This window comes from Urocampus carinirostris, chromosome 8 (genome assembly GCF_059441175.1).
Source record: "Urocampus carinirostris isolate Australia breed hairy pipefish chromosome 8, RoL_Ucar_1.0, whole genome shotgun sequence".
Lineage (NCBI taxonomy): Eukaryota > Metazoa > Chordata > Actinopteri > Syngnathiformes > Syngnathidae > Urocampus > Urocampus carinirostris.
Window position 1 is genome coordinate 3,946,403 of NC_142356.1, and position 17,845 is coordinate 3,964,247.

Here is a 17,845-nt window from a genome sequence, read left to right on the forward strand (position 1 = left end):
AAAGTTCTTGAAATGCATCCTTTAACAACAACAGAAACCTTTTCTTGGAAACTAGCATTTTCAATGGTAAAAACTATACATATACTTTTTTCTAACATTTTCTAGGGGCCTTAAAAATGAGTCAAAATGGCAAAAAATGGCTAGCTCCCACAATTCTCATTTGACAGAAATGTCTGAGTTGAAAACGAAAATTAATTTGTTATAATCATTAAGGCTTTTATTTACCGAACTCTGACCTTTTGTGACGTCATAATTCCTCGACACGTAATTCATAAAATGATCGACCAGTAGCTGAGCACAAACGGGTAAATATTGCTTCTTAAATTAAGTATTATAACCCCAAAATGTTGTTTTTGAAGAAGCAAATGAGCACAAAAAGGAACAATGTTTGAAAATCCGTCGAGTTGACTTCAAGAGACTGAACTAGTTTACGTAGAATTCCGTTTATTGGGTTTTATCAGTTGTATCAGAAAGTGTTCTGGTGGGTGGGGCAGTGTGTGATCTTGTTTAAACCGAAAAAAACACCTAGGCAATCCCCTCTCTCATGTAATTTTTTTGAGTGATACAACATGAGCGTATCTGCGGAGCTGGCCATAAAGCGCCACTGGTGCGTATCCGCCCATGACGCATCTTTCATCCCACTAACGGGCCATGCTGCTGAAGGAGGAAAGAGGGGCGTTCGTACTTGCGATGAGTCGTTGGCGAACGAAAGGGCTTTATGACCCGGCTCTTTGCAGTGGAAGGACGAAAACGGGCTCCCCATCAATAAGGAATTGGTTCCATTTCTCTTCGCTCGTTTCCTTCTCGATCACTCTCTTTCTCTCTCTCTCGCTACCTCTCTTTCACTTTCCCTTACTCATCCTCTCTCATTCGCTTTTTATCTCCCTTTCTATCTCTCTTCCTCTCCAACTATTTTTTGCTCTATCCCATTATTCCTATCTACCCCTCTTTTGCTTTTTCTCTCTCCCATTTTCTCCTTTTCTCACTCCCCTCACCCCCTCTCAATATCTCTTTTGCTTTCTCTCACATTCCGTCTTTCTCATTTTCCTTTTATCCTCTGTTTTTCTCTCACTCTGCTGTTCGCTATTTCTCTTTCTCCCTCTTTCTCTTACTTTTCCCCCTTTTCTGTCTCTCTCTTTCTCCCGATCTCTATTCCTCTCCTGCTTTCTCCACCCTCTGTCCCTTTGTCTTACTCTCTTCTTCTTTCCCTCTTCTTCTATATTTTTCTGTTTTTTCCTCTCCCCTTTTCCTGTCCATTTCTCTCTCATTCTCTCCCTCTTTCTCTCACCGTCTTTCTGTGTTTCTCTCTTTCATTCATTCTGTCATTCCCTTTTTCTGTCCTTTCTTTTTCCTGAAAGCACTTGTGAATGGTCAATATGAGTGGCGTCATCTTTCTGCTTAGTATAAACAATTGATGGACAATTAGGTAATAGTTCACTATTAGTAATAGTTCACTATTAGTAGGCTCATCCATTTTCAAAATTAATTAATATGGGCTGCACAATGTTAATACATCATTTAAAGAGATTTGGGAGCTGAAAGTGCCGGCAATTTTGAATGATTCGAGGCAAAGGAGCCAGTTCTCGAAAAGAGCCAGAATCCTCATCATTAGTTTATACAGGGGTGTCAGGAGACTTCTTGTCAATCATCCTGCACCCCCTCCTACTCTTTCACAAGCCGAACCTCCTCCTGCATGTAAGCGCTCCTCCTGCGCACACGGACGCTAGAAAAACCCCTAAACCCCCACATCTGCCTTAAAAGCGCAGATAAAGGCAACTTGGCGGGAGCGAAGAGGAAGAGAGCGCGGGATAAATGGAGACGAATGATAAAAGGGGGAGGCGAGCGCATCATTCCGGGTGGCTGCCACTGCTGCTCTAGCTGGGAGAGGAAAGGGGGAGGAAAGAGAGAGAAAGACAGAGAGAGAGTGTGTGCATGCACAGAACTGTCAGCATCCAAAACACTCACACGGAGGAGGTGCGCCACGGAGATCGGATCGTTGGAACCTCACGGAACCAAGCACCGGTCCTTGCTCCACTGCAGCCCGGCAAGAGGTAAGCGTGCATTCTCGGTGTTAATGTGCACGCGTGGTTTTGTGTTTTTGTGTTATTTTGAGAAACGCATGGCACGTGCGTGAGGTTGCTTCATCGATCTTTCACAATCCCTCAGCTGCAGTGCTAATTTTATACTATAGACATTTTTGTATGTGTCAAAGTCACGTTTGCACTGTCTTGCATGCAATTGAACATTTTTTTTTTTAAAAATCGCATAAAACACCTGCGGCGTGCATCTTGCAAAGAAAAGTGAAGCACATTGATTTTTCAATCACTTTTTTTGCTATAAAACTTTAAAATTGTGAATTATTCTTTGTTTATTTAGTAAGAATATAAGTACTGAATTTAAAAAAACTCATAAGGGTTTTCTTCTAAATTGAACGCCCCCTTGTGATAGAGACTTACACTACACCTGAAAAGTAACAGGTGATCTCAATGTTTTGGAGTGTTTCGAAATAACATGAAGAAGTAATTCATTTAGATTCATTTCTTCTCTCCAATCACAATAATGAATAAACGAATGAATGAGCATTTATCACAGAATTTTTACTGCTTGGCAAATATATATGCTTTAAATTAATTCCTTTTTTTAGCAAGGGCATAGGTTTTGTCTCAGCATTGAAAGGAAGATTGCACATTTTTTCTACCGATCACGTGCCGGTAATATTTGTAGGGATAAAACAATGATTGCTCGATTTTGGTGGAGACATAGCACACTTTTTTTAACTGATCTCCTAATTTTGGCAAGGACAAAACAGTGGTTGCTCGAAATTGGTGGGACACGTCCCCCCCATCCTTGCCAAAACTGTGCCTTTATTTTTTACCAAATTCAACTTTACGGTAGGAACACGTGATCTCAATATTTTTGAGTGTTTTGAAATAACATTCAAAAATAACTCATCCGCTTTCCCCCTCTCCAATCTTGCGACATTATGAACTAATGAACAAGAATTTAGCACTGCTTACTTACTGCTCCCCTAACATTTTTTTTTAGAAATTATTTCATTTATTTCTTACTGATTTTGACTGTACGGTGGGCAACTTGTTAGCTCAACGGCCTCACATTTCGAAAGTCCTCTGATCGATTCCAGCTGCCGACCTAACTGTACGGAGTTTGCACGTTCTCCTTGTGCCTGCTTGGATTTTCTCCTGGCACTCGTTTCCTCCCTAAAAACATGCATGGCATGTTGATTGGTGTCTCCAAATCGTCCCTAGGTGTGGATGTTTGTGCGAACCCTGTGATTGGCTGGCAAATAGTCGGGACTTACGCCGGGATGGGCTCCAGTACCCCCGCAACCCGAGAGAAGCAGTTCGGGAAATGAATGAGTGAATGATTTTGATTATTGCTACAGGAGGACTAGATATGGAAAACTTTGGGGGGGGTTCATGCTTTTATTGTTACATTTGTATGCGCACGTTGTGCCTGCGGATGCCAGGAAACAACGTCTGTAAAATATGTTATAACTTTACTGATTTTCTGCCTACATTTTTCAACATTAAGATCGTGTAAAACCTGACAGATGACCACAAAAAGAATGGTGCCCAGAAGAGGGTTTTGCTCTCCAATCACAAGAATGAATGAACAAATAATAGAGATTTTTTTTAAAAATGGTCAGTTACAAAAAAATACAAGAAATCATAGAATAATACTTTTATACTGAAAAGAAATCGGCTGAAGCTAACGTTTACAGGATTGGTTGGAAAAATTAGACTATTGTAATCAAGTTCTTTATTTTCTGTTAGGCAATTAAAAGAAATGTGTCGAACAATCTGGATTTATTAAAAATCGACTGAAATATTGTAGGCTGTTTATTACTTTGATATCGCTGATTATAGCCTACAGTTTACCAGTATACTTTTTCCTATTATAATATTTTGACATTGATTTTTTTTGGGGGGGGGGGGGGAATTCAGTAATATTAAAACATTTCAATGATATATAATTATTTCAGTTCAGTTTGAATTTATCCAGAATGTATGACTTTTTTATTTTAATTTATTGCATTACAGAAAATGAACTTTATCACTAAATTCTAACTTTCTGGGACAGTGCTACCCTTCTCACAAGATTAAACAAGGGGAAAAATATTCTAATACAAATCAAGACTTCGTTTTTATGTCAATATTTTTTTCTTTAAAACAAATGTTTAACTGAAAGACTGCCTGGCATAATTTCAAATCATCGTCAAAATTTTTCCATAGTTTAAACACTGTTGTTAAATAACCTGTATAGAATATAATTACCATATTTCCTGGATTATAAGGCGCACATGATTATTTTTCTTCATATATAAGACGCATCGGAATATAGGGCACACAAAATAAAAACTATTGTACAAGTAAAGATTCCAAAACCATGAAGAAAAAAAAAAGCTGGTTAACGAATGTAAAAGCAGTTCATTGTAATTATGCACTTCTGATTTTATTAACTGTATTCCGGGTCTTGCAGGCACGCTCTTTATCATTTCTTGAAACTATTTGGTTTTACCTGCCCCTTATAGTCCACAAAAAATGGTAATAGACTAGAATTGTCTTTATTATAACATTATAAATATTGTTCACATTAAGAGGAGACATGCGGTCACTCCAGGACACTCGTGTAATACAAGACTTAAAAGAGAAAAATACAGCAGTGCAATAAAAAAATAGTGCAATGATATTTGCAGCAAAATATTTCCAGAATAAGAGTTGAGGAAAAATATCAATTCTTATTCGCTCACTCAAGGAATTCATGAAGTTACTCCATGAACTATGAAAAAAAATGTAATTTGTGCTGCAATATAATTTATCTTAATTGTCATTGATAACAACGTATGGAAGATTTTTCACAAGTAGATTATTTATGGTAATCCGGGTAATAAAATACTTGAAAGAGAAAGATAAGATAAAAAAAGAATGTTAGGATGAATAGACAACTATTTACGAGGGACTGGCCTGTAAGTGCATCAGTGGTAATGCAATTGTAGCATGACAAAAGCAGCAACATATTTGTAATTTGAGAAAAAAATATCAATATTCATTCACTCATTCAAGAAAATCATGAGGTTCCTCCGTGAACTATGAATTATTATCCGAACAAGTGTCTATAACACAGCGCCCACTTCTGGGGAACTTTGTTAGGGTTGCCGTCTGTAAATCCTATCTGCTTTTTGTAACCTGTAAAATATAACAAAAAGAAAGGCTTTCAAACAGATTTAGAATTTGGAATTGTTAGGGGTTTTTATATAGTTCTTTCCTGTTCTCCTTGCAAGTTCAACCTTCATTGATGTCTGCCCTTCTTAATTTGACTTTCTGCTAAACGCAGCGTCTTGTCACAATCGCACTACGTGACATCGCCGTATCAATCTTGCACTCCCACCGTGAACCACGGATTGTTTTCTGAACAAGTGCCAAGAAAATTACAATCTGTGCGACAATAGAATTGTCTTTATTGTTATTGGTAATAGTCAAGTTTATTTATATAGCCCTTAATCACAAAAATGTCTCAAAGGACTGCACAGGATTACAATGACACAATTACCTGATCTTAAACCAACCAATAATGTAGAGAATGTTATTTACAGCGAAATTAGACGTGGCACTCCAGCTTAAATATATAACGAAATATGTAATAAAAAAAACTGAAAAGGAAAAATCTGATAATAGAGTATCAGGAGAAATGGCAACTATTTACAAGAGACTGGCCTAAGTCGTAGTTGCATCTGAACTATAGTGCGATGAAAAGAAGCCAAATGACAAAAGCAGCAACATATTTTCAAAATAAGAGTCGATTAAAAAAATGTAAATACTCATTCACTCGTCTAAGAAATTCACGGAGTTTTCTGTGAACTATAAATTGTTTTCTGAACAAGTGTCAAGAAAAATGCGATCACTGCTACAATGGCACGCAGAGAGAAGAATGGCAAAAGGAACAAAAAAACGTGGGATTTTTTTCCTCTCGGTGGCTCCCGGCACATACATTAAGATGCTAATCCTTTTTGTCTCCTTCCACAATTTACCGCATTTCGTCCCCCCCTTCCCGCTTTCTTTCTTTTCTGTTTCTCAGTTCTATTTTTTCGTAGGCTACCGTCAGATTAGCGCTCCTGGCCAGAGGAGCCCAAGTCTAATTTGGTGGTACTTTAGATGATTAGGTTCAGAAATAGGACAGAAGTGCACATAGTTTGGTTCAATTAGAGGGAATCTGTTGCAGAGCTTTATGGGACTGATTAGTTGCGCCGGCGTCCGCCTCCCCGCATATTAACGCTCGGCAGCTGTTGTTTTTTTTTTTTTTTCCCCGGAGTCGTGTTTTACGTCCAGAATCGTGCGAGTGTGTGTGTGTGTGTCGCCTAAACTGTAAACACACGAGTTGTTAAAAGTTGGATTGAAGAATAGGTTTAATCTGTTTTTAATACTGGACACCTGCATAGGAGATTGCATAAGATGCCAAGTCATTATTTTGACTATTATCCCTCTGTTTTGTTCAGTATTTCGACTGTTATTGCTCACTGTTGTTCGTTATTTTGAGTATTATGCACTGTTTACATCATTGTCACCATTGGTTCTTATAGATTATACATTTTTGCACCAAATGCATATTGCACAACCCTTACGATACCAAACTGTATTACGATACCAACTGTATGTAACATCCTACATGCCGACATTTCTTTGTGTAGATATTGTGTAAATTATAACTATAACCTTTCCTTGTTTTTATAACTTTATCTTCTCTGTGCCTTTATGTTCCTGGTTTCTTTTATCCTCACTGTGAATATGTGAACCTGGAGTGCCATGCCCAATTTCGTTGTCACAATATGTTAACCCATTTTGTAACAATGACAATAAAGGTATATTCTATTCTGTTCTATTCTAGATTTCCACACCCATTAGGGCAAATCTGTTTCTTGTAACCCACAAAATATAACAAAAAGACTCTTTGAACAGATTTAGAATTTGGAATTGTCAGGGTTTTTTTTTTGTACAGTTCTTTCCTGTGTCTCCTCGCAAGTTCAACCTTTTTTGATGTCTCCTCTTCTTATTCTGACTTTCTACTAAACTACAAATTTATCAATATCCTCTTTTTGATTAGATGTTGCAACAGAAATAAAAGGTTAAAGCAGAAGCCCCTTTGAAATGATTTAACTTTGACCTATTGAGTAAAATTTTAGAAAGAACGTTTTAATAATCGAGTACCTAGAACTTAATTTCTTGACTTTGAAAAGACGTTTTTTTCAAAACAGTTTTTGTATAGAACCAGTCCAAAATATGCAGTAGTGGCTCCCTAAAAAGATGTGAAAAAAATTGGACTTAGTAGATCTGCACCACTATTTTGTTGCCTTCAAAATTAAAACAAAAATAAAAGGAATATGTAAATTCCTGCAGAAAATGGCAAAATTATATACAATAAATAAACTAAAATGATACAAGTTAAACAAAATATAAAATAAGAAAAATTAAAATAAACTAGAATAAAACGAATTAAATTCAAAGCAAACAACCCCCCCCTAAAGAGTAACTAAAATAAAACAAAATAAATTATAAACTTAATTGTAACTTCCAAATTAAAGCATAAAAAAAATCCAGGATACAATTTAAACATATAAATAAATATTTGCTGTGTAACTGAACTTGTTGCAGTGCAGTGACGAAAACATTCCAAACAAAAATATTTACTAAAAATATGATATATTTTTAAAAACTATATTTAAATAAATGTATTTATTAACATGGTTTTTGCTGTGTTTTTACAATCAATAAGGATAATCATGAATAGCAAAAAGTGGAGCATTAAAAAGAAAAAAATCTCAATTACATTTTTATAGTATTATGTTGACCACAATGAGAAAAATACGTAAAAATTACAGAGAATACAATTTGAAAACCAAAAGTTAAAAATAAAATTAAACGCAAAAATTGAAACGAAGTCAAATGATTAAAAAAATATGTAAAATTGGAAAACACAATTACAAAACAAAAATGCATGTAAAATAAAACTGAAACTTTGTAAAAATCATCTATAAGGTATACAAATACGAATAAAATAATTTAATACAATAATTTAATCAAATGTAAATGATATGACCAATGCCAAATGTCAATTTGAGTTTATGCTGTGGGCTGCTAGTAAAATGGAAGTAAGACCATAAATACTGCCCAGGCTGTCATTTAAACACCATTAATGTCGGTAGTAAAAGGTCAAAGTCACCTCAAATAATGTTTAAGTGCAGACAATTAAAAGTTAACTACCATATTTGTTCGTGTATAACGCGCATTTCTTTTTTTTTTTGTTACCGAAGACATAACTCAGTTTGGCAGCAAGTTATACACTCTATTTGTGCAATGATTAATCAGTTGAAAAATGTCCCTGACCAAAATTGCAAAACATTGGATTCAACGGGAATCAAACCCGGGCTGCCGCGGCAAGGGTGCCAGGTCCTAACCACTAGACCACCACTGATATAGATGACATACAAAAAGGCATTCGATTTTATCTCAGTATTACACCATTTCAATCACGGTACCAGAAATGAATGTTAGAGAAAAAGATAGAGATAAATAAATGCCAAAAAGCACAACGATTTAAACAATTCTTCGGTGTATTTGATGATGTATCGGACTTTGAAAGACGTTAAATAAATGTAGAGAGGTTTTTTGTTCGTGGAGCATGAAAACAGTCAAAGTAACAAAAGCAGTCCAAACGCCAACCAAAACTCCCCAAAATCTAAAAAAGTATACCGTAAATTCCGGACTGTAAGCCGCTACTTTCAACCCTGCGGCTTATTCAGTGATGCGGCCAATTTATGTAATTTTACTAAGGGCCGCTAGCGGCGCTCGAGTGTTGCTACAATTAACTGCCCTGTCAAAGCTATATTATTGTTATTAAAGCTTTGAAAACTCTCTCGGTGTACCGTCTTTCTTTGTAAATATGTGTAACCCATGTATAATATGTATTTGCAACTGTATATTTTTGTAATGTATTTATTTGTATTTATTTTAGACACTTATTCTGATATGTTTTGCACGGGTGAACGAAAAAGGAGGAGCGGAACAAACGCGGGGTGCCGAGTTTAAGTGGGGACCGCTAAAGGTGAGGGACAGACAAGGAAAGAAGAGGGGGTAAAAAGTTGGTTAAAGAAAAGGGAGTTGCGTGAGTAAATGTGTTCATCTGATATATTTTTCCCACCCTTACCTTTGGAAATATACACTTTTTTCCTTGGATTACTTTCAACGGGACCCGGACTCTGCAGATCTGCATCAAACCTTAAGTACCGGTATCATTTTCCGTTCATTTTGCCGGCTGTGATTTTTGGACATGCGGCTTATATACAGGTGTGGCTTGTGTATGTACAAAATCGGTTTTCCTCTTAAAATGTGGTGGGTGCGGCTTACAATCAAGTGGCTCTATAGTCCGGAATTTACGGTAGTTTATTCAAGCTGCAATGATGACACAAGCCAGAAGATAGCATCAGCGAGTAGAAAAGTTCCAAATCCTGTCCAGCACCTTTAACTATTTCCTTTCCTTTCCACAGGTATTAATCACAGTCAGCCAATGTGAAGACTGGAACTCCCCCAAAATGACGCGTGTGCCTCAACCTCAAGCCCCGCCCCAATCACCAGCCGCTATGGTCACATGATGCGTTTGTTCCCCCTCGTCCCAAAAATCGAGCGATCCGTCCGTCCCAAGTCCGCATCGGCCATGACGGCGGCTGTGAGATTCCGCCGCCACCTACGACGGCTCCTCCTGCTGCTGGCCTCCTGCTGCCTGGTTTCCTTACTCCTATCCGGTTACTTCCTTTTCACCAACTCCGCCCCTTCCATGCAAATCGGACAATCCTCCGAGCCCGCCTGCTCGCAACCCCTCTCCGTGTCGCCCTACCGCCAGCTACCGTACCCGTACCCGCCCAACCCGCCTCACACGAACGTCCACACGGACCCTGCGGTTCTTGTTCTGGTGGAGTCCCAGTACTCCCAGCTGGGTCAGGACATCGTGGCTATCTTGGAGTCGGCACACTTCAAGTTCCGCATGGAGATAGCCTCAGGGAAAGGCGACCTGCCGCCTTTGACCGACAAAGGCCGCGGACGCTACTCGCTGGTCATTTACGAGAACCTCCTCAAGTACGTCCACGCCGACACGTGGAACCGGCAACTGTTGCACCAGTACTGCACCGAGTTCCGGGTGGGGATCGTGGGCTTCTACCGCTCCACCGAGACGTCCCCGCCTCTGCTCAAACTCAGAAACTTTCCACTTGTGCTCAGGACCAATCAGGCCCTTTGGGACTGCTGCGTGGTGTCCAGTTCTCCCATCCTGGCCCTTACCAAACCAGGTACGGACCGCGGGGCCTTACCCGGTGAGGACTGGACCACTTTTTCCTCCAATCACTCCACCTACCAAGCTGTGCTGCACGCCCGGGCCAAAGACGTAGCAGGTGCAGGCAGCGGAGACAATCCAGGACCTGGTTTTAGTCTGGGCCTGCAAGCTACCGTGGTGCAGGACTTGGGGCTATACGACGGAGTGAGAAGGGTGTTCTTTGGCCAGGGGCTTAACTACTGGCTCCATAGGCTCATCTTAGTGGACACCATCTCCTACCTCACGGACAGGAAACTGACTTTGGGTCTGGACCGGCATATTCTGGTGGATATAGATGACATTTTTGTGGGAAAGGAGGGGACCAGAATGAACGTCAAGGATGTGAAGGTATGTCAGAATTTAATTAGAATTGTCTTTATTGTTGTTGATAACGTCGTGAACATTGAGGAGATTAGACGGAGAACTCCAGGAAACACATGATAAGAACATGAAGTTAGGAAATTTTTGATTTTACTCTGCGTATTTTGTGTCTATAAGGAACACTGCTTTCATTTCTGGCAAATCTTTTTCTCAGATACAGTGGAACCTAGGTTCTCAACCATAATCCGTTCCAGAACCCTGTTCGAAAACCGATTTGTTCGATCACCAAAATCATTTTTCCCATTAAAAATAATGTAAACCGTTTTAATCCGTTCCAACACCCTGAATGTTAACCTTAAATGTTTAACGTAAAGCTAACCCAGGCTAATCGTACGTTCGCGTTATCTTCCGTACGAAAGACTACGCTAACATGAACGTGTAAAAATAAAAAAAAAAGGTTAAAGAAAAGAATTATGAATAGGATTTCTTACCTTTGTGGTGGTCAGCAGAAGGCGCAGGTGGACGGTGGGGAGAGGAAAATCACCAAAAGTGTTTCAACCTCTTCAAAAACTTGCGGCCGTTGCTTGCTTATAGCACTCACTCCCTTAGCCACATCACTAGATTTCACAGCCTCCTTATTCTTTAGTATCGTACTGATCGTAGATTTAGCCATGCTGTATTCCCTAGCAAGATCACCTCCTTCATATTTTGCCATTATTTCTTTCTTAAATGCAATAGTTGTATGCACTACTTTTTTTTTTCACCTGTAGAAACTTTGCTGCTTGCGCTGACTTTCTTCGGAGGCATGATAAGGGGCTAAAACACCCGTCCACCGCTCAGCATGGCACCCTAGCGTACGCACTCACGCATTACCGGCGTTCGAACTCCGATTTTTGACCGAACAGCGAAGCAAGAATTTCTCGAAATTTTTAGTCGGACTCCGATTCGTTGGAACTGAGAAGCGTTCGTAAACCGAGGTTCCACTGTATGTCTAATAGTCCAAAAATACGGTAATTGAATCCATTTTTTTTGCATCACAAAGTGGTGAACATTGTTTGCAATGAAATTAGATGTGACACTCCAGACTAAACCCCCTAATAGAGACTTAAAAGATAAAAATCGGAGAGAAAAAAGTCGGATAAATAGGCAAAAATATTTACAAGGTTTTGCTTGGAGTCTTGCCCAAGTTATAAGTGCATCCTAACATGAGTGCAATGAAAAAGAATGCAATGAGTTGGAGAGTAATGAAAGGATAATGAAATTTAATCTAAGCGTGCCAATATTTCTTTTGCCTCCCTACAAAGCGATGTTGATTTAAAACAGGATTCTACTCTGACTTTTCCAGCAGTACTACTGGTAATTCTAATCTGGTCGCATACAATTCTTTAGTATTATAAAAATCTGGAGAGATATTTCTCCAAAGTATATGTAGAAGTAAACATATTAAAGATACTCCTTTCAAGTTGAAAGACAAATCACTGAAAATGAGATGCACCAATGGGACCGTGATTCATTTTAACAGCATGACGAACTTTCCCCACGCCCTCGCCTTTCGTTGCTCCTTTTTATGACGATTTAAATCACAATGACGTCATTGACTTTTATTTCACTGCAAAAAATGATGCACTGGTCTCATTTTTATTCGGCCGAAACAGTGGATGTGAATTGTATGTGTGTGTGTGTGTGCTAAACCATGAAGTAGACTGCCAATCTTTTTGCTTTGGGTTCTTTATTTCTCTCTCTCTCTGCTCTCTCTTTCTCTCTCTCTGTCTTTCTAATTCTCTCTATTTTAAACACTCTTTCTCCCAAACTTTGACTACCACTCTCTTTCCCTGTCGCTCTCTTTCTTTAACTCTCTCTTTGTTTCGAACTGTTTTTATCTTTCTTTTTCACACTTGCGCTCTCTTTAACTTCAACCCTGTAACTCTGATCTCTCTCGCTTTAGCTCTCGCTCTCACTCTCTCTCACTCTTTCTCACTCTCTCTCACTCTCTTTCTTTGTATCTCTGTCTAACTCATCTCTATCTTTGTCTCACTCTCTCTAACTCTCTCTCTGTCTCTTTCTCTCTTTCTCTATGTCTGTCTCTGTCTATATCTCTCTCACTCTTTCTCTCTCCCTCTCCCTCACTCTCTCTTTCACTCTCTTTCTTTGTATCGCTGTCTAACTTATCTCTATCACTGTCTCACTCTCTCTAACTCTCTCTCTCTTTCTCTCTCTCTCTCTCTCTCTCTCTGTCTCTGTCTCTGTCTCTCTCTCTGTCTCTCTCTTTCACTCTTTCTCTCTCCCTCTCCCTCACTCTCTCTGTCTCTGTCTCTCTCTCTCACTCTTTCTCTCTCCCTCTCCTTCACTCTCTCTCTCTCTCTCTCTCTCTCTCTCTCTCTAATTTTATAACTCTTTAACTTTCCATAATGCTCCTTAAATTTGTATCTCACCTTACATCTCTGTCCCGCTGTTTTTAACTCCCTCTGCTTAACTTTTTTCCTCCCACTCTCTGCATATCTCCCGCTGGGTCCTTATCACTCTTAACTCTTGTTCTCCTTCTTACTTTCTTCCTAACTCTTTTCTATCTGTTTGTCTGTGACTGATTCCCCCTCTGTAATTTTTATCTGTGTAACTTTGCTTAACGGTTTAACTCTGCCTTCTTTCTTTTACTCCGTTATCTGGCTTATTCTGTCAAAACACCACCTCACTCTATGTTTGACTCTTTATGTCCCTCTAATTTCTCTAGCTCCCTTTTAATTTCTAACTATCTATCACTTTCTGTCATTGTGTGTCCCTTATTAACTCTCTCTGAATATCTGTTCCACTCCCACTTTTTAACTACCTCTTCGTCCCTCTTTTTAACTATATCTCTCTCTCTCACTCTTTCTCCCTCTATTTTTTTCTCGCCCTCTTTTACTTTCACCTTTTTGTTCTTACCCTGACACACTAAAAAGTTGTCCACCTTTACGAGTTAATCGGTCGCAGCTCTGGTTTAAAAGTCAGTGTTACTGAAATTAAAATTGACTTATTTCCTACCATCTTTAAACCGAGGCCGCCATCTTGAGGCGACCAAAAACACAAAGTGCTTCATGAAGCTTCATTTGTCAATCCCAGGGGTGAATGAATCATTGGACTCGCAAATAGTAACTAATGTTCTGCCCAGTGCTGGCAAATGTAAGACGGATGACGACGTCGCCCCGGAAATGTGAAAACTTCAGCAAAATACTTGACGGGTCATCTATCGCAGAGTGTGGTTTTTTTGCGCGCTCACATATGTGTCGCGGTACGGCAAGAAAGTCGTGTCTTAAAGAGAAGTTTACATCCCATTTATGAGGACAAAGGCGGCAAGTGAATGAGGGTGAAAGGAGGAGGCGGGAGTGAGCAAGTGAATGATTGAGCAAGTGAAAAGATGAATGGTGGCTATTCCTCTTTTCCCACGTCGCTCCTCTTGGACTAACTCAAGGAGAGTCGACCCTCTCAAGGCGGCTTTTGTTTCAACACGCGCTCCATTGAGCCGAGGCACTCAGACTGGGCGGAAAAGTACGGGCGCCGTTCCCTCGCATTTTACAGTGCGTACCATCGGTTGTTGCAATCTCCAGATTAGTGTTTTGGAGGAGTTTTCAGCTGTGTTCATTTGCAGAAACACATTATACTTGTGTCATTTAGGGCTCAATGGATACATTTGACCTAAGGGAGCTGCACGGAATTCGGAAATGTTTTACTTGCTGCCACCATCTCCAGGCTTGCGTCATCATCGCAGCCTATGTCTGCTTGTTCACGATACAGATTTCTCAGATGCGCTAGAATATACTCTTCTTTTTTATCTTTCTTTGGGTTCCGGTTGGTGTTTGGACTGTACTTCAGGAAGGCCTCGTCCTACTTTTACCATTTGCGTGCTACACTAATATAAACAATAAACAAATAATATAAACAAATAAAAACCTGCAGGGGAAGAGTGTAATGTCCCTCTCCAGCACTTCCTCCACCCCATATTCCTCCTACCTAATATGTTCTGCCCTGAACAGCTTTGCTAAAATTAAGATAAAATTAAGCAGATAAGCGTGGTGGGAAAAAAGCATAACAGCACTTTAAACACATACTTAACAGAAAATCTATTTAACATTGAACTTTTTTAAGGACACCTCAAACAATGCTTCCTGTCTTAAAACATTTACCCTTGGAATCCAAAAATCAGTGAAAAAGTTGGATACAAAGCATAAACAACTATTTCAATTTTGGGTTCACCGCAACTGTAAATAGTAGTCTCAGAAAGCTAGACTGTTTTTTACGATTTGTGTTTGAAGCAGTTTGAATATCTTTATGAATCAGATAGATCAGAACAATTTCTTGATTTATTACCAAATCATTTAGCTAATCTTTGTTATATATTGATATTTATTATTTCACAATTTTTCTTTTAGGAAAAATTAGAGTAAATGTTGAATCTTTTTTTATATTTTATGAAAAAGAAGAAAATATATTTTAATATTATTTTTCCTATAAAAGATTTAATAACACTTTTTTTCTTATTTAATATATATATTTTTGGCTTTATTTTTGTCCATTTTCTTAAGTTGACTTTTTGTATTTATGGACCTGAAAGTGTTCAGGAAATTCTATAGTAAAATAAGAACAAATACATTCAAACATAGCATTTACCAGCTCAGTAGCCTAGATGGTAGTGTGCCCGCTTTGAGACTGGGAGGTCGCTGGTTCGCGCCTCGACCGAGACATACCTAATTGGTATAATGGCGGCGCCCTCTGGCTGCGGCTGCATCGACCCGCTACAACGGGTCAGGTGTATCGACATTTCGTTCTGTGTACATTGTTACAAAGAATGACAATACAAAGGAAATTATTATTATTATTATTATTATTATTTAAGAATAACAAGATACAAAAATATAATATCGTTTTTCATATTTTATATTTATCATCAGCATTTTGCAGTGTTTATATATGAATTGAGGCTGATAATAGGAAACATAACTAACCCGCTAAACAGTTCTGAAAAAAACCTCACCAGCGACGAGTGATTAAGATTTTCTTGGAAATTTGATTTCTAAATGGCATGAGAAATCATTGACATGATCAGTGTCTTTAAATAATGATCAATTCTTCTGAAAGCCTTTTAAAATCAAATCGCTCGGGATCCGTATGCAAGGCAGATGTTTTAGTGGTTGGCTGAACCTTATTAATAAAACTGTGAAAAAGCAAGATTAATAATAATAATTGTTATTTTAGAAACCTATTTCAAACTGGTAGCACTTTGTGCTAATCAGAACCAAGAAAAAGTTTGAAAAAGGCTGATTATCCCTTAAGTAAAAGTTTCTTTGACTGGCATTTCTTCGGTTACCAATACCATGAACCTCTTGTTTAGAAAGTTCATAGTTGCCAAATTCCAATGGCTTCTTAAATGCACTGCAGCTAAGTTTCTAAAAAACAAAGCTGTGGAGTGGAGAAGCCATTTGCACCACTATCGATTCCCTTCCTCGGAAAGAACGTACTCGATCGTGCCAGTTAGCAGTTAGCACTCAGCTAAGTTGCTGCAGCTCTTAGAGATGCCTCAAAGAGGTGTGCATGTCAATCTTGAAGCCTTTTGAGAGCTAAGAGATGGGTGCATGCGTGTCTTGTCACTTGGAGTGACTCGAAGTCATTTGATCTTTGGCTGTCAGGCTTCTTTTCTTAAGTAACTCCAAAAGATTGCGGAGCTTGTGTAACTCGATGACGGGGATCGTTTGCACTTAAGTACCCTTGGGCAGCATTAAATGCTAAACTCTCATGACGCATTGAAAATGCAACTTTGTAGTCGGTATAACTCAATTCCCGGTTTGAGCACTTGTTATTTCGTTTATATATATTTTTAAATACAATTGTTTTTCAGTAAATGCCCCACAAATGATTTCTTACACCCTACAGATATATTGACCTCAATTTAAGCAGATGTTTTGTTTTGAAATAATTTATCACGTTTCTTGAAAAAAAAACAAAAAACGATACCTACCATATAATTCATTTAGCTAATTTAAAGAAATCATTCCTACTAAAATATGAAAAAAATACTAAAAATAGGCAAAACATTCACTAGCTTTTAGCATAAGTATAAACGCCTCTATTTTACTTGGAAAGTTAAACGAGCTTAAAACAAATACAAATACTTTTCATTTTCTGCCAACAGGGTATATATAAATTATACATATATATATATATATATATATATATATATATATAAATATTAGTTTGCAATGCAGGTAGCATAGAAACGATTAAACATTGTAATGTATAATTTTGTCATTTTCAGACTTGTAAAAGGAGTTTTATTAGTAAAATATTCATATTTCATATTTGTATTTTTGTATATATTTTATATATTTTGAATAGGAAAATCTAATTTATTTTTCAAATTAATAAGATACTTTTTTACATTTTATTTTACTATGCATTTGACTTATTTATGTTTATTTTCTATATTTAGATTTTCCATTTCATTCATGTTCTATTGGTTAAATAATTTACAAATAATTGGAGAAAGTAAAGTATTTTAAAAATCACATATATATTTACAAAGTAAAAAAGAAGGAAAATTAAATATTTAAGCTTGATAAAAATATTTTTTTACATTTTAAAATTATATTTTATTTAATTATTTTTTTAATTTCTGTAAAATGATTTAAAATCTTAATAGTAAAAAGTAAATTGTATTTTTAAACACATTATTATTTATGTTTTACAATTTTTTAAATAATTAATCATCTAATAAAATGAAGGAAACTAAAATTCAATGTTTTAAAAGGAGTGTTATAGGTAAAATATAGACATTTTATATTCATATTTTTATTTGAATTAATATTTTTTTTTTCATTAAAGTAAAATATTTTTTAATACAATAAAAACAGTTTGACATTTTCTACTCTTTTCTAAGATTTTTTTCCAAGTGGGAAAATGAAACTTAAAATGAGCAAAATTATCCGGCAGTGGGATTTATTTGAACTTCTTTTTCTTTGCAGTAAGTCGATCACAATATATAGTAGTTGTGCGTGCTCACGTGTTTGTGTGTGTCTCGTGTGGGTTTCGTGCTGGTGCAAAAATGCATTTCAAATTGTTTGTATACATGTTTCAATCTGTGACATTTAGAATAGAATGTCACTTTCCATCAATGCCTGAC

General features: G+C 37.6%; 1 protein-coding gene across 2 annotated transcripts in view; it reads left to right on the forward strand.

Annotated features, from left to right (window-relative positions):
- Positions 1-291: 291 nt before the first annotated feature.
- ndst3 (N-deacetylase/N-sulfotransferase (heparan glucosaminyl) 3) overlaps positions 292-17,845 on the forward strand; it is a 123,489-nt gene continuing 105,935 nt past the window's right edge. Inside the window, exons 1-2 of one of the 2 annotated variants that reach the window (XM_088341388.1) lie at positions 292-2,051; positions 9,560-10,725. In XM_088341388.1, coding sequence (XP_088197514.1) covers positions 9,661-10,725 — 1,065 coding nt within the window. In that variant the 5' untranslated portion in view covers positions 292-2,051; positions 9,560-9,660. The remainder of the gene's footprint in view (positions 2,052-9,559; positions 10,726-17,845) is intronic. The other variant, XM_088341389.1, reaches the window with a different exon arrangement.